Raw genomic sequence first — 23,236 nt, 5'->3', positions numbered from 1 at the left:
GTCTCCCCTCAGACTCTGGGACCTCTGGGATAGGGGAAGGGTCCTGCCTTCAGTCAGAGCTTCCCCGGACAGGAGCTGTGTCATGGCCTCTCTCCGCAAGGGGGAAGGGGCTGTGGGACCAGCGGCTTCCCCTCCGGCGGGGGTGGGGGTGGGTTCCCTGAGGCCCTGCCCACTTCGTGACATGCCCGAGGTGTCCGGTGACCAAGACACTCTTAGCAGGGTGCAGGGTGCGGCTCAGGGCGTGGTCAGCGGGGGCTACTTAGGGCGGCCAGTGCGGGGGACTGCGCGGAAGCTAGTTTCCAGGCTGCCAGGCACTCAGCGAGGGTCATGGCGTGGATTCTGGACTGCCTGTTTGCTTCGGCCTTTGAGCCCCGCCCCCGCCGTGGTGAGTTGGGACCACCGAGTAGGGAGGGCTGGAGTGCTTGGCCGGGCGCGGCTTGGGGCTGCAGCCCCAGCTAGGAGCCCTGGGGATTGGCTGGCCGCCCCCTTGCCTCCCTTCCCCCTGGCTTTTAGCTAATTGTTCCTGGCTCAAGGGACTGCCCCGTCGAGGCCCGGGCATAAATCACCAGCTTTGCCCGGAATACCGAGCAATCGCGCTAATGGCTCGGCGGGACAGGGGGCGAGCATGGGGGCGGAGCCTTTGGCTCAGCCTTCCTCTGGGACTGAGGGAGAGATCTTTGAGGCCAGACCTGCAGGAGCGCCTTCCGCAAACCAAGGGCCCTAAAGGCCCAAGGATGAACGTCCCTGGCAGGGCACACAGGACCCAGGGGACCGTAAGATGAGGAGGAGGGCTTTTGCTTTGAAGCTTGTCCCCCTTGTCCCATTCTCAACTACAGAATATCAACACGGGCCACTTAGAGTCATGGAATTCAATGCCTTCAAGAGATGGTGACATTGAAGCCCAGAGATTGGAAAGGCCCGCTCAAGGTCATACAAGGAGTTGTCAGCAAATCAGGTCTACTGAAGTTCTGCCAGCTGCCCACTGCTCCAAAATGCCCAAATGATGCAGGCATAGGGTCTTTAGTCTGGTCCTTCCTTGAGTATTTGAGATTAATTCTTGGTTCCCTTATTCCTGTGGAGTTGAGTATATAGATGTGCAAAGATCACAGCACTAGTACAATATGTGGGTGGTATTTCACCCATTTCCTGGCACTACTTCTATAAAGTATATTTTGGAAACCGATTATTTTTCCTCCTTACAGTTTCAGGAGACTGATATTTTCTTTTTGAGATTTCTCAGGACCCCCCCACACACTGTCCTTCACTCCCCATTCTAGGCCCCACCCCCTCCAGGCTGCCACCTGCCCCCACTGCCACCTGTTTTTCCATAGTCTCCACCTCCAAAATCTATATTGGTGATAGTGCGTCATTGGTCACCAGCCATAAACCAAACCTGGGGTTGTCTCCTCTTTCCTCAGCCCCATCACAGGCGGGGAGGGGAGGCAGGGAGAAGAGGGACTTCAGCAACTTAATTCAGCCCTAGTACCCTACTGTGAACCATCCCAGGAGCCTGACCTACTACTAAGGGACTGCAGCATGCTTAGGCAAGTTGCTGACAGGCCCCAAGGTCTCTGAGAAGGAAAAAGATCCACATACACACAGTTTAAGTTTTGTTCTGTATCCTTTTTTTAAATGTGATCCTGGTGAGTGGAGAAAAAGGGGAGGGGGTTATAGGATACCTTTTAAGACATTATGGCTCAAACATGCAACCCTCAAAAAGGGAGTAGGGGGAACCATTACACGTCTGCTTGGCCTAGTAGGCTGTCAAGTAACTCCAATGAGATCAAGGATATGAAGGATTCTTTATGAATAACCCCACCAGGAGAGGTTCAGTATCACACTAGGAAGTCCTTCCCCATCAAAAGACAGCCATGTCTATTAGAATTAGAAGACTTTTCCTTAAACTGAACCCAAATCTATGTCCTTGTCCTGGAGCTGGCCTTCATGATCTTCCCAAGGGAACAGTGCTGGCCCTCCCCATTCCCCCAGAATCCTCCTTCTCCCCTGTTCTTATTCAGGCCAAATCTCCCCAGTTCCTTATTCTGTTTAACATGTGACATGGCTGCAAGGCTCCTATCCGTATCTAACTGCTCTTCTTTGAACGTGCTCCAAGTTGAAACTACCCAGTGACCTGGCCAAAAGAGGAGTTCCAGCTGTGCCTCTGTAAATATAGTCCTGGATGGCTGACTTTCCCTCTTTTGGAAGCCCACGTCACACTCATGTTACACAGATACAGAGTCATTAATACACACATGTATACACATTCCCACACCCACACATGCCTATATACAAAGTCACAAATGAGCACATGCACACACACACTTGATATGTATCACATACTTTTAGCACACGACACAATTTACCCATTTGGCACATGCATACACCGCACCCAAATCCCATGTACATGCCACCCAGTTCACACAGTTTAATTATATTGGAAGTATTTTCAACTGAAGCTACTCCTTTCTTTTATTTTTTAAGTAAACCCAAGTTCTCTTCAGTTGTCATTCTGTATTTAGTTGGTGTTTGGACCCAAACACAAGACCTTATATTTCTATTTCATTTCCAGTCTGATGAGACCTATCCCCCCACATATGCCAGTGGCACACCACTGCCGACACTAGTTCTTTTACTCATACAATAGCAGCTAATATATGATTCTGGGCCTTAGGCTCATTCCTTTCCATGTATGATCTCAAGTCACACAACATCATTTTGAAATAATTAGTCTTTTGGCACAGTTTTTTTTTTTAACCAGGTAAGAACACATTCATTATACTTCCCCTGATAAATACTGTGCAACATGAAATAATAACTTTATGAGCAATTATTGATATTCTTTAGGGTTATAATTGCCATTGGTACCTCTCTTAGAATGCCTTCTAGAAATCCTCAGAAGTCAGAGGTGGGGAGAAGTAGCTGGCTGCTAACTGGGAAGAGTGGAAGAGGTATTCTAAATGTTCTATTACTGACCCACCCCCCTTCCTTGGAGATGGTTCATATGTCAGAGCAATCTTTTGAGGGTGACAATGGGCAATGGATGAACATATGAAAACATTTGGTAGAGGCATTATTGAACCCTGGGAAGAATGGAGGCCCAAAACGGTCTTCTTTCTTAGGGAAAGGGACAGCACAATGGACCCACTTGAAAATTCTCTCCCCAGTTCACTCTTGGCATTGGATTTGGCCTCAGACAACTGGACTTCTGTAAAATAGCCAAAACTAAAGCTGAAGAGACCCCTGAGCCCACTTTACATACAAATTTGATCTTTTCTTGGGATCTAATCGATTTGCTGAGGCCAGGTCTGGTTGAGCTGCAACAGGATTATTTTCCAGAGCTGAAGCGAGTTTGCCAATGAGACACTCCACTCACTTGTTATGGTATCAGATAAGCACCCCCATTCACCAATGGCAGGACTTCCCAAAGTTCCTTTGTAAATCACTTCTTTGCACCTCAACAAAACATTTTGTCATAGGGGGGAAAAAGTGACACTGTAGATTTTAAGTTTATAGGTTAGCTCACACTTTACCCACCATGAGGATAAAATACAGAATCTGTGTGATGAAAACTGGCAAAAAATAGTACTCTTTCAAATGTACTATTAAGAGCTGATATTCATCACACTAAATATCAAATGACAGAAAGCATATTGGGCATTGACAGAGCAGGACACCAGGTCCTGGAAGGTGTTTATGGCAACATCATTCCTTTTTTCACACTTATCTACTAAGACAACCTCAATGTCCAACAATAATGAAATAGATAAATAAACTATATGACATATCTACAACTATAAGATTATGTTTATGAGAATTAGGTAGCAGCATGGAAAATGGTATGATTATAACTGTCAAATATGCTTTTCTGAAACATGAAGAAATTTCAGCAACAAGGTAAATAGAGTAAGAGATTCTGTTAAGTTGGTGGAACAATAGTAATTTTTCCCCCCGTTTCTTAAATTCTCTATCAGGTTTGTTCTTAAATCACTCTAATAATTATACAAGCTTTAAAAAAATCTATTTGAAGGCCTATGATATGCAAACAGTCCATGCAATAATCTAGAATCCCACTGTGTACAATTTAATATACAGGATTTTTTCTTCAAATTGTAGATTAAATGCATTGGCTAGATTAGGTCAGCCATGTGTGATCTTCCCAATGATCATAAAGTGTTCCCTAACACTAGGCAGGAAGAAGAAGATGGGTTTGAATCCCAGGCCTTGATTTATAGTGTTGCTATGAGCAAGTTATTCAACTTCTCTTCAAATGATTTAATAATGCTGACATTTCCAGACTATAAACATTATTATTATTAGTGATAACACTATATTAAGTGCATTCAATGGCTCAGGTATCAAAAGATGCATCTTATTCCTTCTCCAAGTATTTACTATGAATCAGTCACTTTACATAAAAAAACCTTATTTACCTTACCTTTTGTAACAACTCTCTGGTATTATTATCTTTATTTTATAGACAAAGCTGAGAGGTTTAGTAACTTGCTCACTGCCACACAGTGACTGAGCAAGGATTACAACTTCTTTGCTCTGATTTCAAAGCTTGAGTGAGATTAAAATAGATAACACTTCCAAAGCTCCTAACACTATGCTGATATGCAGTAAAAATTTAGTAGGTGGTCAATCTGATGTTGATGGTGTTCCCTTGCCCAGAATCCAATTTTGGTTTTTAGCACTATTTGATTACTTATAGATTCCTTTCTATGAAAAGGTGCACATTTAAACTGGAAGATACAATGCAGATACCACACATGTCCTCATCACTGAGGCTCTGAGTCACTAGGAAGTGATTTCTGTTTCCTTCTGGCAGTATCATTTGTTCTCACATGTATCAGCAGAAGTAGGTAGATGGCATGTTTAATGAGCCTTGGCAGCTACTGTCACATCTCAGATACACCTCTTGAAATCCATACAGCTTCCTCAAGATGGGAACCCAACACCCAGCAACCAGTAGGTCCTTGTGCTCAGGGAAGCTTCTTAAATGGCCGGGGCCTATTCTTAACCCCTACTCCAACTATTACTTGTGTGGTATAGCTGACCCTTAATTGCTCCTCCTCCTTCTTCCCTCCTCAAAGTGGAGGCTACAGGACTTCCTCAGAAGCAGATATGGGTAGGAGCTGGAGAAGTTTTTCTAAATTCCTACATCCTCAGAAGGACTCGAGAATATATTAACTTGCATGGTGGAGTCAATGGTCAGTGAGGGGTAGTATGCAGGATGAAAAAGAGGGGTGAAGGAGAAGGAGGAGTTGAAAGCATCTTCCATATACTTGAAACACCTGAAGCCCATCCTCTCAAAGCTTTTTCTGCCACGAAGCTCAATACTTCTCTAGTCTGCATACTTTTCTTTTTTTCTTTATTTATTGTCTAAAGTTTTACACATGTCTCCCTTTCCCCCTGCTTCCCCTTCCCCCCCCCCATTCCCACCTGGGTAAGCCTCAACCGCCCCAGTGTCTGTGTCCATTGGTTATGCTAATATGCATGCATACAAGTCCTTTGATTGCTCTCTAACCCACCCTCTCCCCTGCCATTTGTCTGGATCTATTCTTATTCATCAAATTATGTTGATCATTATATCCCACATGAGTGAAATCATGTGATATTTATCTTTCTCCAACTGGCTTATTTCGCTTAGCATAATGCTTGATGAAACTGGAGAGCATGTCTGTAACATTTTTATCCCTCCTTAGAATTATATCCACCCCTACCCTCAACTTCTTAAACTCCACCCCGACTCCCTTCTTAAATGCAGCTTTAGCTTTAGCTATAGTGACCTGTTTTTCTCTCCAGAGGGAGGCAACAGCATCAGGGAAGAAAGGCACAGATCAGGGTCTTCTCTCACTTTACCATTTTTGTAAAGGGTAGGTTTTATTTTCCTCTAACTGAAAACAGATGAATAACAACTAATTGGAGCTGTATGTAAGGTGCTGCAAAGTATATCTCAGAGAAACATCATCTTTTCCCTCATTGTCCCATCTACCCACCAAACTTGGTGACTGCTAGAAAAAGGGTTGCCTTGGGAGCACTTCTTAATTCCTAGAGTAGAGGTGAGAAAAACAAAACGAGTTGTGGGGCAGTTCAGCCAGGAAATATTCATGCATTATTCTCTTGAACACAATGGTAGATATTGAAGAGATAGGGTTGGGGCTGGGTTTGCAGCGAGGATTGGGAATTGGGGGGGGGGGGGAGTCTAGAAGGTAGTTTTAAACTTTCCTGTCTGGAGTATTACACCTGAAACCTGGCTCTCATTAACACTGCCAGGAGAAACTGCAGAGTGAGAACTGGACTTAGGGTCCAATTCTTCCTGGGCTGCATTAGGCTGATCAAAACATCATCCTAAAAGAAGAGGGGCTATTTCAAGAGTGTCAGACAAACCAGTAATGAGGAAAATCAGCAACTCAATCTGTTGGTTTTAACCCCTGAACACCTTGGTTGAGAAACTCTAGGTTATATGAGAAGGGGTGGGGGAGGGAGAGTAAACTGAGGGAGGGAATTAGCTAACCTTTTCGTGAGCATTTGCTATACATATTAACCATTAGGCTTCTGCTTTCCATATTTTACCTCCTTCAGTCGTCTGAGCATTTCTAAGGCAGATGTTAGCATCTCCAATTTACAGATGAGAAAACTGAGGTTCAGAGAGATGATGTAACCTTCCCAAGATCACCTAGCAAGTAAGTAATGGAGCTGGGATAAAAATTCAAAGCTGTCTCACTCTAAAGCTCCTCTGCTCCCATGCAAAGTATGAAGGTCCCGACCTTTAAAGCGTTTTACTCTCTTGGGGAAACCAAGATCTCCTTTAATAAAATTCACACTTGGGTGCCCTGTTCCTATAGGTCTTTGTTTTTAGGGTGAAAATCTTTTTTTACATTTGGCAGTAATGTGGGTTATTAAAGCATTTTTCCACTTTAAAATTCCCCATATAATCCTCATGTTATGGGCTTTAAAGAGAGATACTTATAGTGGAGATTTTAAACTCCAAAGAAAAATGTGTGTGTAAGTGTTGACAGGGGTCCTGGTAGCCTTCTCCTATTCCACCATTTATATGGGTTTTAAGGGAGGAGTAAGGATAACCTTCCATTATACTAATCTAGAGCCTTTGGTTCAGGACTGCATCTTTGGAGCCACAGCCCTTGAGCTTTTGGCTTCTTCAAAGTTGAAGTTTGTTCCCCATTTTACAGGTAGGAGCACTGAGCTGGAGTAAATCAGAATCATCATAAATCTAGGTGGGACTTATGGGTGGGACTAAACAACAGGATTTAGATGGTGGTCCAGTGGTGTGGGGGTGAGGAGTGGGAGGCAGAGAGAGAACCTTCAAAGTGGGAGAGGAGGTCTCACAGAGACTGTGAGGGAGTGGAAGTGAAGCTAGTATATTTAGAGGAGAGTGAGAAGGTGTCAGTGAGTCACATGCAGCACCCTCCAGCAAGGAAGCCAAGTTCCTGAGACCAAATCCTTGGAGACACCAAAGTTTGCATGAATTCTTTGCAGGAATTTACCAAGGGGCTTCAGCTAGTCTGTGCCCTGGGTGGCTTTAGACTGGCTTCTCTAGCCTTTTTCTTTTCTTTTTCAAAAGGAGACTTGCTGGCTACATAGTAGTTTAGAAAGTGTTTTTCCTTCCCACCCAGGATGAGATGCTGACCTAGGCCCAGCTAGGGGGAAAGCTTTATGGATGTTCCAGCTGCTTCTACTCTGCACACCAGGCTCATTTGTGCCAGTTGAAAGGGCACAATAATAACAGTAGCAATTTAAATCGTGCTTCTCACTTCCCCCATGAAAAGTGGTGAGGTGACTCACCACTGTTGAATGGTCTCTCTTGATCCACCTCCTGACCTCTTCACTGGAGTTTAGGCTTGTTCCCTGGGAGCTGAGCTGGAAGTCAGAGTTTCCAGCGGCCCTATAGCTGTGACTGAGTCTGAACCCCCAAATAAATGTGGTCCCCAAAATGCTATGTATTATTTTAATTTGGATTTCTCAGATGAGGCTGCTTAGAAGGCATCAGAGCAGCATGATCCCCATTAGACAAGCACAGTTCTCCCCTCAATCATGAATAATAAACAATGGGGCCCATTCAGGATTCTTTTCTTAAGAGGTCTCTGCTTGATTTTCCTGTGTGACATTTGAATTGGAGATGACTGATCTGCTTGAAATTTACCAATTTCTAGTGGTAATACTATAAAGAAAGGTCTGGGGGAGCTGTGAAATCATTCCCTTACTCTATCCTAACTCTGTCACCCCCATTACCCTCCATACCCAGTTCTCTTGACCCTGTGGCTAGAAAATGCTCATTCTCTGTTTTCTTTCAGCACCAGCCTAAGAAGAGCTCCCAGAACTGGAGCTTGTGAGGTGCTTATGAGCCTAGGGTAATTACAGATTTTGAGGTGTCAACAAAGCAAGTGATTAGGTGACAAAGGTATCAGCTGTCTGAGAGACAAAGAAAGAAATTATGCTGAGCACTCTTGGAGCTGTCAGTAAACTTAAAATAAATATTTGTTGGGAAGTGATACTGTTTCATAGGGAATTCAATGCCTAGAAGGAATCAGGGGACTCTTGGTGAGGCTGCCTAGTACAGAAGAAAGTTTTAGAGAGCATGGCAGACCTGGGTTCAAATACTAGCTCTGCCTCCTACTGGCTGTGTGACCTTGAGGAAGTTTCTTAACTACTCTGAGTTTGATATGTGATGTGTAAAATAGAGATAATCACTGCTCTATCTACCTCATAGGGTCATTGTGAGGTCTCAAGGTTGATTATGTATATAAGAGCAGCTTAGCACAGTGCCTGGTACACAGTAAGTGCTTAATCAATGGCAACATTATTATTAGGATCACTATTACTTTTCTTACTGTATATCAGGCATTCTCTACAGGACCTCAGAGTTTAAAAGGAAAGACAAATAATTGCAGTTATATATGATCATATTATGAGAAATATGAAGAGTGTAAACTATGTTGGCTCAAAGGAGAGAGTCCTCAATTGGGAGGGGGAGGTATAGTAAAGTAGAGAAAGTTTTGTGAGTCTTGAGTTAGGTCGGGAGGCCCAGAGGTTGGGGGGAGGGGTTCCAGGCAATTGGATCTGCCCACACCAAACCAAGGAGGTGTGAAACAGTAAGGCCCAAGAGAAAATAGTTGAGCACAACCTGAGATTTCCTGGGGTGGGGGAAGTGACAAAGAATCTTTCCAGTTTACTCCCACCAGCCCCTTCCCCCCCCCCCCCCCCCGCCCTAGGCTTCCTACCTGGCCAATCACGTGCAGCACCCTCCTCTTCTTTCTTCCAAGCAGCCAGGTAAGCACGCACCTTGCCCCAGCGGGCCGCACTCAGCGATGGGGTGGGCGGGGCCTGGGGGCAGGCTCAGACCCCGTAGATCAAGCGGGCAGATCCAGACTGCAGGCGACCCTGCCCTGGTCCTGGCCCCTACTTCCTTCCTCCTGCCAATCCCGGCGTAACGCCCCCAACCCAAATTAAAAACAAACAAAAAACACACCAAAAATCCACCAGGCACATGGTCACCTGGGTTCTTTAGATGACCCTAGTGCTTTCACACACCACTCGCACACTCACGCGGCAACTCTCCCCAACAAGACACACAGTTCCCAGCTCTCCAGTGAAGCATATACACTGCCCACATGCATCCCCACCACACACATGAACACATCACACCCAAAGATACATACATATTGCACCATCAAATACATAAACCTTTGAACACACACACCTTAAGTAGGCTGACATATAAAAGCACCTTACTCATGAACACACACACACATACACACACACACACTACACACCACAGCAAACACCACCCATAAATCTACATTGACACAACACATCTAAGGGTAAGCACACACACCACAGTACGACCACCACCCCTTGCAGAAACATACCTTAAACACACCCACATCCAGACCACACCCACATAATCACACTATAATCGGACAAAAACTCAACCTGCAAGCATGCACACACAAACACCACACTAGCACATGCTCCATGTCCAAGCATAAACCAAATACACTCCAAATCAAGTGCTCGGATTAAAACATGCATCGCACACACCCCCCACACCCAGCCACACACCGAATGAACATACAGAAGTACCGCACTCGCGCGCGCGCAAACACGCTAACATGCATACATACATACACACAGCCCGCCCCCTCCTTCCCTTCTGGCGGAAGAGAAGGGGGCGAGGAGGGGAGGAGGGGAAGGAAGGTAGGGGGATGGGCGGGCGAGGAGGTGCTGGCAGAGATGCTCTTTTCCCTTTGACCTGGGGTTTGCCTGTTCCCCATTCCCAAGCCAGTGGGGTGAGTTGGGTCCAAGCAGGGTGCAGTGGGAACCCAGGAAAACTGGGAAGCACTGGGAATCAGCCGGTGGGCGACTGGCGCGAAAGCTCCGCAGGGACCCTGATTGAGCGTACAGTAGACCCCGCCAGAGGCTCCTCCTCCCTGCACCCTCCCCAAACCCTTTACTGCCCTGACCTCTGCTCCCACTCTCGGGGGTGGGGAGGTGGGGGTTGCTTCTTCCCCCCCCGCTACACGAGAGATTGAGCAATTGTTATGGGTGGATGACTGGTTTCAACAAGGAGTTTAGATCTGCAGAGAAGCTTTTTTTTTTTTTTTTTTCCGAAAACTGTTCTAATCTAGCTTGAAGATTCTTAATGGAGAGCTCACTATCTTGCAAAGCAATTAATTTTCTACATAAAAGGCAATGGCTGTGATAAATCACTGACATCGTGCTGGACACATAGTAGGGAGTTATAAACGTTCCTCCCTCCAGTTTATGTCACCAAATCTGTCAGGGTTTTCTGCAGCCCAGAACCAGCCCCAAACAGCTTTTGAATAGTGGGTGAGCTTTTTTTGCCTTAACACACAAGCCCTCAGGACAGAGGTCTTGGTCGGGGAGCCACCGGCAGTAGGGGGCGATAAAGTCAACAAAGGTGTTTTGCACTTTTGGCGGTGTAGCACCCTCAGAGAAACTCTGAGGTACCCACCCACTGCAGCGGGCTAGAGGGTCACTCCAGAATTCTCCGCAGCCAGATGACCATCTGGTTCCTTTTCTTTTCTGGCCTCTTTTCTGTTGAGATGCACAGCGGGTGAAGGAGAGGTGGAGGAAGAGAACCCCCGCCCGCTTCGTCGCCTTGCAGTGCAAAGGGCACAGGCTTCGGAGTCGTTTTAGGTTCAAATCCCATCTATGCCACCTCGAGGCTGACTACCTTAGCAAGTCACTGGCTTAGGTCGTGAAGTAGTTGTGAACTTTAAAGGAGGAAACATGTAAAGTGCGTCTCAATTAAGATCCCAAAGATTTTTATTCCCCTTTCCTCTCCATCACCTTCACCAATGATAATGATCGCATCTTGGAGAAGGAGGGATCAGAGGCTAAGATGGAGATGCCCCTCAGCCCAGAAAGGCAGCAGATGGACAGGGGTTCATTTAGCATTCAATATTCTGCTGTATTTAAGGGAAGTGCCTGCACCAGTGATTTTAGCGATGGCATTCATTAGCCACAAGAAATTCCAAGTCACAACCTAGTCCTTGGGATTGCAGTGAGGACATTCTTCCCATCACCTCTACCCCTCTCAGGGGCTTTCTAACTCTCTCCCCCTGAATTCTTCTCTCCCTTTACAAGTTTCCCATGTTATTTTTTAAATATTTGTAGTGAATACACATTGGGTGTCAGGGATATCTCCTCTTACTTATGTCTCCCTAATGTCTAACATAGTGCCCAACACAGCACAGGATGTGTACATGAGGCAAAGCAATGCCCTGGGTGAAATCCCTTGGAAACACTGAGACCTGAGGGCACAGAAGAGTTATTATTATACGGAATCTATACAGATGTCTCCCCTAGGTACTATGAGACTGGAGGGTAGTGGTTTTTGGATAGGGAACTGTTCCATTGCTTCTCAAAACTCTCAAGCTCTAAGCCTGCCTGAAAGGGCGTTGTCTCACTGCAGCTGAGGCTTCTGCAGTCAATTAAGAAGAAAGCCGCTTTCCTGGAGGGCAGAGACCCTGGCCAGCTAGAGGGTGAGTCACTGTCTCATAGCTGGGCAGCAGAGATTGCACTAAAGTGGCAATGAATCAGTCCAAGATGGCATGGGGAGATTACCTGAGTGATGATGAGAAAGGGGATGAGGCAGAAGCCTGAGCCCTTGAGACTGGGACTGTGATAGAGTGTCTGTATAAATCTGCATAGAGTCAGCTAACACTCCTCCCCACTTCCACCCCCATGAAGTCTAGAAAGATAGTCCTGACAGCCTTCTTAGCAGAGGAAGTAGAGTGGAAAGCACCCTTCCTGGGGGGGGGGGATGTTTGGAAGACCTGGGTTCCAATGCTGATTCTGCTACTTGCTGTGTGACCTTGGCAAGTCATTTTCCTTCCTGTATACAACAATAAAGGGAAGATAAGGGAGACAGGGGCTCTGTGCCAGGCCTTGTGCTAACTATTTTACCATGCTTTCAAAAATAAAGATTTTTTAAAAATAAATACTTTACCAATGCTATTCCACACACTCTTCCTCACACTGCTATGGGATGAGCATGAATCTCCCTATTTCGAAGCTGAAGAGACAGGTTGAGTGATATTCAGTCATCCACCTTTTCTCTAATATATCATGCAGTCGTTTTGCATTTATTTTACCAAGGCAATCACTGTAACCCAAGCCAACAACCTGCCAGTCCTCTGCCTATTGGCTCCCTATGCACTCAGGTTTACATCATGTCTCCCAACTGCCCCCAAAGCCAACTCATGTTGCTTTTCCAGCAAGGTAGCTGGCTACCTGGTTGGGTTTCTGTTTTCATCTTCCATGATGCCCACCCAACCCCAACTCAAATCTTTCCCTGGTATATCAGTCTAAAATCCCACATTAGAAAACAAGCATCACCAGAAAGATGCACCCCAATATTAATGCCTTATCACAAGGGTGAGAGAACTGGCTGCAGGATGCTGCAGTGAGGAAGGGGAGCAGAGCTGCCAGGACCAGAAGGAGGAGTTTCAGAAAAACCCAGTGGGAGAGGGGGAGAGAATGAATGCCAGGGACAAATTGGACTGGCTTCAAACTGCCACTTTCTCCCTTTTCCCCCTTTCCATCATTTGGTGCTCTAAAGTATGTGAAGGGGCAGCACCAGCCCATTTTCAGTAGGAGGAGAGGGAGAGATCCTCTCCTTCAATGGGAGGGAAACCCACCCCGACCATTCAAATTACATTCCTGTGCTGGGTAAGACTTATCTAATTACTGTGGGTGGGGGTAGAAAAAAGGAGGAAGGAAAGCAAGCATTTTCCTGGTAGTGATGGTGGTAGGTACTTAAAGAGTGCCACCAATGCTGCTGCCAGAGCCAGAAGTTCTTTCCCTTTGCTAGGGGATAAGAGAGACTTGCCATTGAGCTCTGGATCTTACTTCCAATCTAGGTCCCTGAAAGCTGCATTTCTGAGCCTTTGGTGAATAAGTTCATGTATTTTTGGGCTGCCCCAATACCTATGTATGCCTGGAGTCAGCAGCTCAGTATGTCTCTAACCTTTTCTCTTCCCTTCCTTCCCTCTCTTTTTTTGCCTAGGCTCTGCTTCCCTCTCCTTCCCTCTGCCAGGCTCATGCATAATCTCTGACATTCTTAACTATCTTTTCCATTCCTGTCCTTCTGTGTCAATAGCACTCTCCCTTTTTCCACCATTTACTTCACATAGGAGGGGAGAAAATTCAATTGGGAAGGGGTATAGTTGTGTATTTGAAATTTTTCCCTCTTGAGATCTTGCATTTTTAACCCAGTATTACCTTTGTTGTGTCAGATGAGAATATTTAGTGCTTATGAATAATATTTTTTTTGTTTGGCTGAATAGTAATCTGTTTATATGATTATTGGGCTGCAGATTAGAAGGCATTTTTGGAAGAGGTATTAGAAAGTAAGATGGTTGGGGCAGGTGTGGGTGGTTTTCTGACTTCTCCAGATGCCAATAAGATAGGAAAAGAACTATGAAGACGATAGGTGTGTGTGTGTGTGTGTGTTATGTGTATGTGGGGGCGGGGGGGGGGAAAGGGAGAGATTACTGAGACCATTCTCACCCAGATGTATAGAGCACTTTGTGATTAGTTTCTGTTTGCTTTTGCTGCTCATTGAACTTTGAACAAAATGATACTTTTCTCTCTAAGTTTGGAAGAGCTGAGTACCTGGATAAGATGGGAATCAGGGAGCAGGAAGAGTAGTGCAAGGGGTAAAGGAGTTGTTCCTTGTGTGCAAAGGGCCAAAAGGGATGTTCCCTGCCCTCAAATGCCATACAAGTCAGGGAACAAGGGAAGAAATGAAGGGTAGCAAAAAGTGTGTTCAGCTGGGATCCAGGAATGACTGGCCTTCCTTTTGGCTCTGCTACTAATTAGATCTGTGTCCTTTTGTAAGTTTCTTAGTCATCTGCACCTCCAGGTCTGCCTTTCCTTTACCTGTAATGTAAGACTGTATGTCATGGCCAGGGGAGAGGAAAGTCAGAGCACTGAGAGGAAGAGATTCTTGGGCTGAATATTGAAGGAAAGATCAGCTCTGAATAAAGGGAGAGAAGCTTGTGGGGGTACAATGACAAACAGTGGGAGTATCCAAGAGAATTTAGCAAACAGGTATGCCTAAGGCAATGAGCTGGCTGCCATTTGGAAAATTGCAATGAATCAGCCCCTGCCCCTCCAAGGAAAGCTTTACAGAGAACTGGGGAAATCTGAGCAGCAGAGCTAAGCACTAGCACCGCTAGCAATACCAGCAGCTAGTCACAGGACAGACTGTGGCTACACCGCATAATTTACCAGCAGGTAATGCCACCACTATTCCCTGGAAGGATTAGGAGAGTCGCCAAGAGATAGTGTAGGGACAGGGCTCTAGGTGCCTGAGTATAGCCTATTGAGGGGCTAGAGTGGGAGGTGAGGGCACTCCAACTGGACTTGAGGAAGGAGGTGGGGGAGAGAGGAAGCTTGAAAGTGCTGAACAAGTTGCCCAGGTTTTTGGGCAGGCAAATGCTTTAATTTTAAAAATTCTCCCCGGGGATAGGCTCGAAGAGTGGTCTTTGGTAGCCATGGGGCTTTACTTACCTTCAGGTTCTATGCTTTCTCAAGCCACTTAGGGGCAGGACATGCATGGCTGAGCCGGGCCAGGGCCAGCTCGGCAGCCCAGGGACAGTCAGGGGCCCATGACTACCCTCCCAGACTGAGGGCTCAGTAATCTGCCAGTGGGTTCCTGCCCCTCTCCCCCTCCCCAATCTCTTCCCACTGCCACTAGTCAGGGAGCCCACCCCTGCAGGGCTGTGGGGCTGGGCTGGGGCTCTAATAAAGAGGGAGAGGGAGACTTGCTTAAGATCTCCCCCCTCTGGAGCCCTGAAGTCTGTGGAGTAGAGGTAGTGCTTTCTTTCCAGCTATGGACAGAGTCAGTATGGCTCTGTGTCCTAGAGTGGGCTAAATCCTATAGAAGAATCAAGGTCTCTGCAGATGTGAGGGCTATGTTTCTACCTTGTTCTTAGATAAGCAGGATAATAATAAAATTACCCTGGTTGTGTTCAGAGCTTGGAGATGGTCTCAGACTTGCCCAAGGCCACTCAGCTGCTTAGTAACTAGGCAGGCTACTAGTCTGACTCCTGGTCTAGGGCTTTTTTCACTGCATCATAGCCAAGACAGTGGTCTAATTTTTAAGAGGGATTGGTAGGTAGACAGACAGGTTTTCATGTTTTTAAAAATATGGTTATTTTGCCGAAACCGGTTTGGCTCAGTGGATAGAGCGTCAGCCTGCGGACTCAAGGGTCCCAGGTTCGATTCCGGTCAAGGGCATGTACCTTGGTTGCGGGCACATCCCCAGTAGAGGGTGTGCAAGAGGCAGCTGATCGATGTTTCTCTCTCATCGATGTTTCTAACTCTCTATCCCTCTCTCTTCCTCTCTGTAAAAAATCAATAAAATATATATTTAAAAAAAAATAAATAAAAATATGGTTATTTTAATGTAGTTTTAAAATACCGTTCCTATCATGAAAACTACTGGGAAACCATTTCCTGCAGCCCCGATTCCCTCTGACAATCACTCAGATAGGATTTTGGAAAAAAAAAAAACAGGCAGAAAATTGAATGCTTGTTGGGGAAGATACAATTCGTCAGAGAAGAGAGAAGCAGGTGGGGGTGTGGAAACGAAGATGGAGGAGGAGTAACACTCAGCACAGATTCTGAGAACAACTGTATTCTGAAGGTTTCCTTGACAGGCATCTGTCCAGATGGTTTATGGGAGTGTTCCCATTGATCTTTTCTCTCTCATTCCTACTTTGTAGAAACCCAAGCTGTGGTCTTGGGACGGGGGTGGGGGAGAGGGCAATGGTGGTGGCACAAATGCTTGATAATCCTCCCTTTAATCCAGAGTCTCATTTCCCTTTTTTTCTCTCTGTTATAGTGATTACATTAGAGAGATCTATTCTCTCTCTTTCTCTATCTCTCTGTAAAAATGCATATGTGAGGGAGCATGAGGATGCATGTGTGCATAGCTATCTATCAGACGGAATATGTGTGTCTGAAAGGGAGTGTGACTTAAAGAAGGGGGCTTACAGGACCAAAGGAGTTGAGAGAATGGGGAAAATGAATGAGAGTTTACTGAGTTTATACTGAAAACCTACAACTGAGTAAGGGTCTGCTCAGAACTTGTGGACCCGAGGAAATAGTCAATTCTTAATATTCCTTAAAGGAACAAAGGAGAGAAAATGTATTTAAATTAGTTCAAGGAATGATGATGTTATGCCTATGGGCCATTCTCGACAGTCTTTCAGACTATTGATATTTATGAGACCTTCAAGTAGGTTGTAAAATCCCAAGGGCAGGAACTGGGGCTTTCCACTCCAGATGGCTCCCCCTTTCCTCCACCATGCTTGCATGGATGGCTTGCACACTGTGCTGAGGAAGCCAAAGGTAGGGACTAAATCTCTTTTGTGAGCCTGTTAACTTTTTTCTAAATTCCACAGTCTATACTAATCCCCCTACCCCCACAGTTAGGTGACTTGCATATCTGATTATGAAACAGTTCAAGTCATCCTGCTGATAGGATATGAGTACCCATTCTTGCATTCGAAAGATGGTGCAAGGGCATTTTTCAATGGAGGCACTATCTGCCTCATTCCAGATAATAGCACTTTTCCTCAGTCTTCCTCTCAAATTTGACTCTCAGGTATTTTGGAGAGCAAATCCGCACCCCCACCTGCTTCTCTCTTCTCTGACGAATTGTATCTTCCCCAACAAGCATTCAATTTTCTGCCCGTTTTTTTTTTTTTCCAAAATCCTATCTGAATGATTGTCAGAGGGAATCGGGGCTGCAGGAAATGGTTTCCCAGTAGTTTTCATGATAGGAACGGTATTTTAAAACTACATTAAAATAACCATATTTTTAAAAACATGAAAACCTGTCTGTCTACCTACCAATCCCTCTTAACTGTACACTTTGGAGGATTCTTTAATTCCACTCTATCTTTTATTTAGTCTTTATTACAGCCATACCTAATAGGTATCATGATTCTTATTTTGTAAGGTAGTGGAAATGAAATTCAGAAAAGTGAGATAATTAATTTCTCTAAGTCACTTGGTTGGTGAGTGTGAACTTACATGTGGTGAAGCTGGGATTTGAACCCAAGTTCTAGTCCATACCTCAGGATCTTTAACAGGATGTCATACTGTCAGCTTGGAGTGAGAGATGTTGTGGGAGGAATATATAGGACTTTTGGTGCCTTTCTCCTCTATCTATTCCTCTCCTATATCTTTCATAATAGTCTTTTTCAAAACCATATATCTGTATCTTTATATTTATGTGTCAGTATATCTACCTCTCTAACATAATCATCATTACTTATCTAATTTATCTACCTTATCATTTTATCTAATTTATCAATCATCTTCCTTTATTTCTATTTCCCAAGAATAGTATGTATAAACAAGACCTCAAAAATCCAGTCACTTTCTTAGGAAAGAAGGTAATCTTGATTCAGACTGTCCCAGTTCCAGACAGCAGATGTTGGTGATGCATACCAAGAAATAATAGTTTGGTGGGAGGGGCAAGGCCAAGCCTGAGTATATGTAGGGACAGCTGGTTCCCTGGTCATATACCTCCATGGCATTTTTGTGCAACTTAAGGTAAGTCATAGCCTTTCCAGAGCCCTAGTTTGTTATTATCTGTAAAATGGGGAAACATAACACCCAACCTACGTCCTTCTCAGGAGTTGGTGTGAGAATAAAGTGGCATGATTCATTTATTCATGAATCATGAATAGCTGTTTTAAATATAAGACGGTTATATTCTCTCAAAACCCTCAGAGTTTATAATCATGTGATTCACTCAACAAAATCTTGTTGAACACCTACTATGTGTTAGGGTATGGAGATCATGGACATATGGAAAGCTTTTGAGAACATGAAAAGCACAGGGCATTTAAAATTTTTTACCTCTTATTGGTGGAACATCTTACTTTTTCCTTTTTCTGCCACAACATAATAGAAGCAGCAGCCAAAAGGAAAAAAAAAAAGATTAAATAGTGTCACAGCTTATGATGTCAGCACTATCATGCACTCTGACACATACTGCAGATATTAGTGAGAATATCTAAATCTTGTAGTTGATGTCACATTCACCTTGTTTATACTATCCTTTGGGATATTTATAACATAAAGACTGACTTTCACTATCCTGAATTTGAGCTGTTTCTTTAGTAAATAAAATTTTAAAAGGGCATCCCACATTCTATAGAATGAATACTGTACTTACTTTACAAACAAGTTGTAATTTGTGGTGGCTGTCTGCTTATGGAATCAAGTTTTGATTATGTGTCCCTTTTTATTTTAATTATCTAGCTATGCAATATTTTGCAGATATTAAGATCAAAGGTGGACAGGACAGAGGAAAGAGCCTTAGAATTGAGAAGATCTGGGTTATTGTCTACAATCTGTTGTCAAACTGCCATGTGACCTTGTGCAAACCCCTGTTCCTGCCTGAGCTTCAGGTTTCTGAATTGTAGAATGGAAGCTTTGGACTAGGTGATAGTCAAGGTCCCTTTTATCTCTAATCTATTCTAATATTCTAAGCAGTTCATGAAGCATTCTTTTCTTTAAAGCCAGAGTTTTTCTCAATATATTTCAACAATATACCTCTAGTTTGTGAGCTTCTGCTATGGCATGATGGACTGACTCCACATACTTAAGAACACTGTCCCCAAATGTAATTATCTTGTAGCATCATCACTGCATACGATAAAATGAGCCATTTCGTTCATTCTGCTGTCTTGCTGAAATGGAGGTTATAGGATAACAACTTAAAGGTTAACTCATTAATGCTCAGGGATGAATGAGCTGATGTGACAGCAGACAAAATTGGTGCCCAAATGTTTTCATCTTTTTCTCAAATTGTGATAATTTAATGGGGAATGTCTTTATCTATTGTCACAGCCTATAGACATTTGAATAACATAGATACAATGCCTTCTGGACACCCAGCCCTGTCCACTATCAATATCTCAAACTCTGAGGAGCTCTCAGGCTTGGAGCAAAATTCTGATGATGGCATAAAATGACTAATTTATAAAGATTCAAACAATGGCATCAATACAGTCCCCCATTTTTTTCTCTCGCAGGGATTTACTAGTAAGCACTGCGCCATCCCTAACTATTGAATTGGGGCAATGGAGTTAATTAGTCCTCCAAATTGTTAAGGCTGTGGATTTATGCCTAGCTGAGAGCATTTCTGTCCTGGCAATGTCAAAGCAGGTGACCTTTCTGACGTTAATTTGTTCCTCCATCTGTGACATGCATTTTGGAAGGACGTGTTTCCCCTTTTTGAATTACTGGAGACTTGATCTGGTTGTGCCTCTGCTCTTTGTTCAAATTCTCTCTCTTGTATTTGTTTATATCCTAGTCCCTTTATCGATCCAAATGAAATTATACATTCTTTTTTCAGTGGCAATGTAAAATTGGATGGTTTGAAAGAAATACATTTTGAGACATATAAACATTTTACTAATCTGAATAATAGCGTTTGAAAACTGACTTATCCATTTTTTTTAAATTTTTAAGATTATTTTTTTAAACTTGACCCTAATGCCAATGGAGATTGATGAAGAAAGATCTATTCCCAACAATCTCTCAGGATCCTTTACCTGTTTTCATATAACTCAGATTTAGTAAAGATAGATGAGAGTAAGTCCTTGGATGTATTTATACAAATTCTAATTTTATATGTTTACTTTTGAAACTTGATATTTTCTGATAAAGTCATGCCCTCTGCAAAAAACCCTTCATTATCAACATGTTTATTAAAAACCCATGCTAAATATCATACATACATCATTCATTTAATTCTCACACAACTGCTAAAATGGGTACTGCATTATTTCCTCATGTTATAGAGGAAGCTACTGAGACTCAGAGAATTCAACTAACTTTCTTAAGGTCACACAGCTAAGAAGTCATAAAGCTTGGCTTTGAACTCAGTTCCATTTAGCTCCAACTCCAGTGGTCACTACAAATATTTGTCTAAGGATATTGTTTTTGTAAGACAGGGCTTGCTTTGGTCCCTCTTCTTGAGTATCTTTTTGATGTCCTGGTCACTTTAGGCCAGCACCATGTTATAGGGAGAAGGGGAAGACACTTTGGAGCAAGAGAGGTCTCTTGGCAGTTAATTCCTTGTGAGGAACCTCCTTTTGTGTTCAGGTTAGCAAGTCAGGCCTGAGGGCAAGTATTCAGATCTCAAGAACCTGTTAAGCAAATCTCTCATAGTGTTAAGTCTGTTTACTCATCTCCCTCCCAACCCTACCCATCTGCTTCTTTTTTGGGCACATTGGCCTTCCTAACTCTGCTTCTGTCGTGTGTGTATTCTTCTAGTGCCTTCAGAGAGTTGAAGGTAAGCAAGACAGTGTCAATTTTGCTGACAGAACTGCAGCATATGATTGCTCTTAAGTTTAGCTCTGTATCTTTGAGCAGGAGGCAATGACAAACGGTTTATTCAAAGCCTTTGATTTCCATCAGAATTATAAGCATCTAGGCTGACTCATCTCTCAAAGGTTTTTCTCTCTCTCTTTTTGGTTGGTGTTGTTTTGGAGTTTTCTTATTTTTTCTTACCTTATTTGAGTTGGGGAGAGGGATTGATTTTCATCTTGATTTTTTGGGTGAAAGAACCAGCTATACTCTTTGGAATACCAGATGTGGCAAGCCTCGGCAAGAAGAAATAGCTGCAACTACAGAACAGGCACAACAATATCTGAATTAGGGCAAGGGGAGAGGGAGGCTATGTTAGAAAAATGAAGCCAGGGCTGGGTTGTGTGTGTCTGGATAAGACCCTTGGCTAACAGGTTCTGCATCTGCTATTGTGAATGGGGGATTGCTAGAGGCTTACTCTGGGTCTGTGGTTAGGTTATGTGCATGTACTTTGGGTTAAAATGGTCATTTTGTGGATGCCGTTTGTTGATTGGGCTTAGGCATTCTCTTTGGGTTGAGGGGATGGTGTTTTGAAGTTGAAGGGCCTTTCAAAAAACCCAGGGTAAGAATTAAAAATCCATAGAAAGACTTCTCATCCTTTCTCATACTGCACTTTAGTTATCCAGCCAGCATATATTTCTAACATGTGTGGCTTTGATCATTAAGAAAAATGGGCAAATAGAATTTTGGAAACAAAAGTAGGGTGGAATTTTTTTTTTTTGGGTAGAGATCATTTATATAGATTGTTGAATGATAAACTCCTACCTACCTTTTCTCTGGCAAAGCAACATTACCTAGTCTTTGGACTCTAAGCCCCATCCCCAATAATATATAGAATATTATCATAAAAGTCCATGGGAAAGATAATCTCAGAAAAATGGCATGTGACAACTTTCCTTCTTGTCAAAAAGTTCCTCATGTTCCAAATTATCTTTTCTGTCAGGAACCAGCATGCACACACTCTCCCAAATCATAAACTTCAGAGCTGTCTTAAATCCTTTCCTTTTCATTACAATAAAAAATTCCCCTAAGTCCTGTCAATTCTATCCATAAAATCCATCCTCTGCTCCAGCTTTAGTGACACTTGACTTGTGTCAGCATCTCTTGCCTCTTGGCTGATGTACCTACTTCAGGCTCTCTACCCAAACCAGGATTTTCACTAATGTATGTGATTTTTCCACACTGCAACTCGGACTCTGTCACTCCCCACTTAAAACCCTGCAGTAGTCCCCTATTACCTTCAGGAGAAAGTCCAGCTCCTTCGCATGGCTAATAGGGTCATTCATGAGCTCACCCCTGCCTATCTAGATTTATCTCCTTTATACAGCTTTAAGAATATAACAACCTCTTTCCCATCTCCTTGCCTTTGCACACGCTGTTCTCTCTTTCTGGGTTCCCCCCCCCCCCGCCTCTCCGCCCCCCCCACCCCCCCACCCCCCATGTCTCCAGGCAGACTTAGATGTTTCCTCCTTTCTGCTCTCACAATACTTTATTTATATCTTGGCCAATTACTTATCACAAGGTTTTGTAAATTGTTGCTAACTTGTGTATCTTTTTCACTGCAGTTAAACCCTTTATGAAAAGAGTAGTATTATCTTGCTCATATTTGAATCTTCAGTGTCTGGTACAAAGTGGGCATTTAATACAAGTTTATTTTTATGGATAAATAAAATAGAAAAGGAGTTATAAAGGTGAAGATGTGCAAGAAAGGATGCTGTGCGGGGTCCAGGCAGATCCCACTGGGGGATCCTGAGCAGCCTGGGTGCAGTATAAGATGGTGGGCACCATGAAAAAGGGACAGGTTTTTTAGTACACGAAGACAAAGTTCACTCTGATCACCAATCCTGAATAGATAGCCTTACTAGACTTTTCCTGGAAATGATGTTTGTTTGTTTTGGTACAAATGGATGTTTTTTCATAAAAAATAATATAATCAAGTTGCACAATTTTTGGTAAATAGGCAAAAGGCAAACAAATTCCCACCACTGAATATAGATACTGTATGTTAATATTTGAGTACATTTCTTTTGGTCTTATTTTCATGTGTGTTTTTCTTCATATAGTTGTAATCATAATTAATACAACTCTATATTTTGTATTTGTGGTTTAAGAGCTCTTTGTAAACATCATTTCTGGTGATTAACAGAGGGAAAGAGGGAAGAAGGGGAAATAGAAGAGGGTATAGAGGGGATAAATGAAGATGGAAGGAGACTTGACTTGGGGTGCTGAACACACAATACAATATACAGATGATGTATTATAGAATTGTAGCTTGAAACATATATTT

General features: G+C 43.6%; 1 protein-coding gene across 1 annotated transcript in view; it reads left to right on the top strand.

The window, feature by feature from the left end:
- The first annotated feature begins 327 nt into the window (after positions 1 to 327).
- ARHGAP36 (Rho GTPase activating protein 36) overlaps positions 328 to 23,236 on the top strand; it is a 31,772-nt gene continuing 8,863 nt past the window's right edge. The window contains exon 1 of the mRNA XM_054717830.1: positions 328 to 385. Coding sequence (XP_054573805.1) covers positions 328 to 385 — 58 coding nt within the window. The remainder of the gene's footprint in view (positions 386 to 23,236) is intronic.

The sequence above is a fragment of the Eptesicus fuscus genome, chromosome 1 (assembly GCF_027574615.1).
Source record: "Eptesicus fuscus isolate TK198812 chromosome 1, DD_ASM_mEF_20220401, whole genome shotgun sequence".
In the NCBI taxonomy this organism is placed as follows: domain Eukaryota; kingdom Metazoa; phylum Chordata; class Mammalia; order Chiroptera; family Vespertilionidae; genus Eptesicus; species Eptesicus fuscus.
The sequence above is the reverse complement of the archived record's forward strand: the minus strand, read 5'-3'. Positions and strand labels throughout refer to the sequence as shown.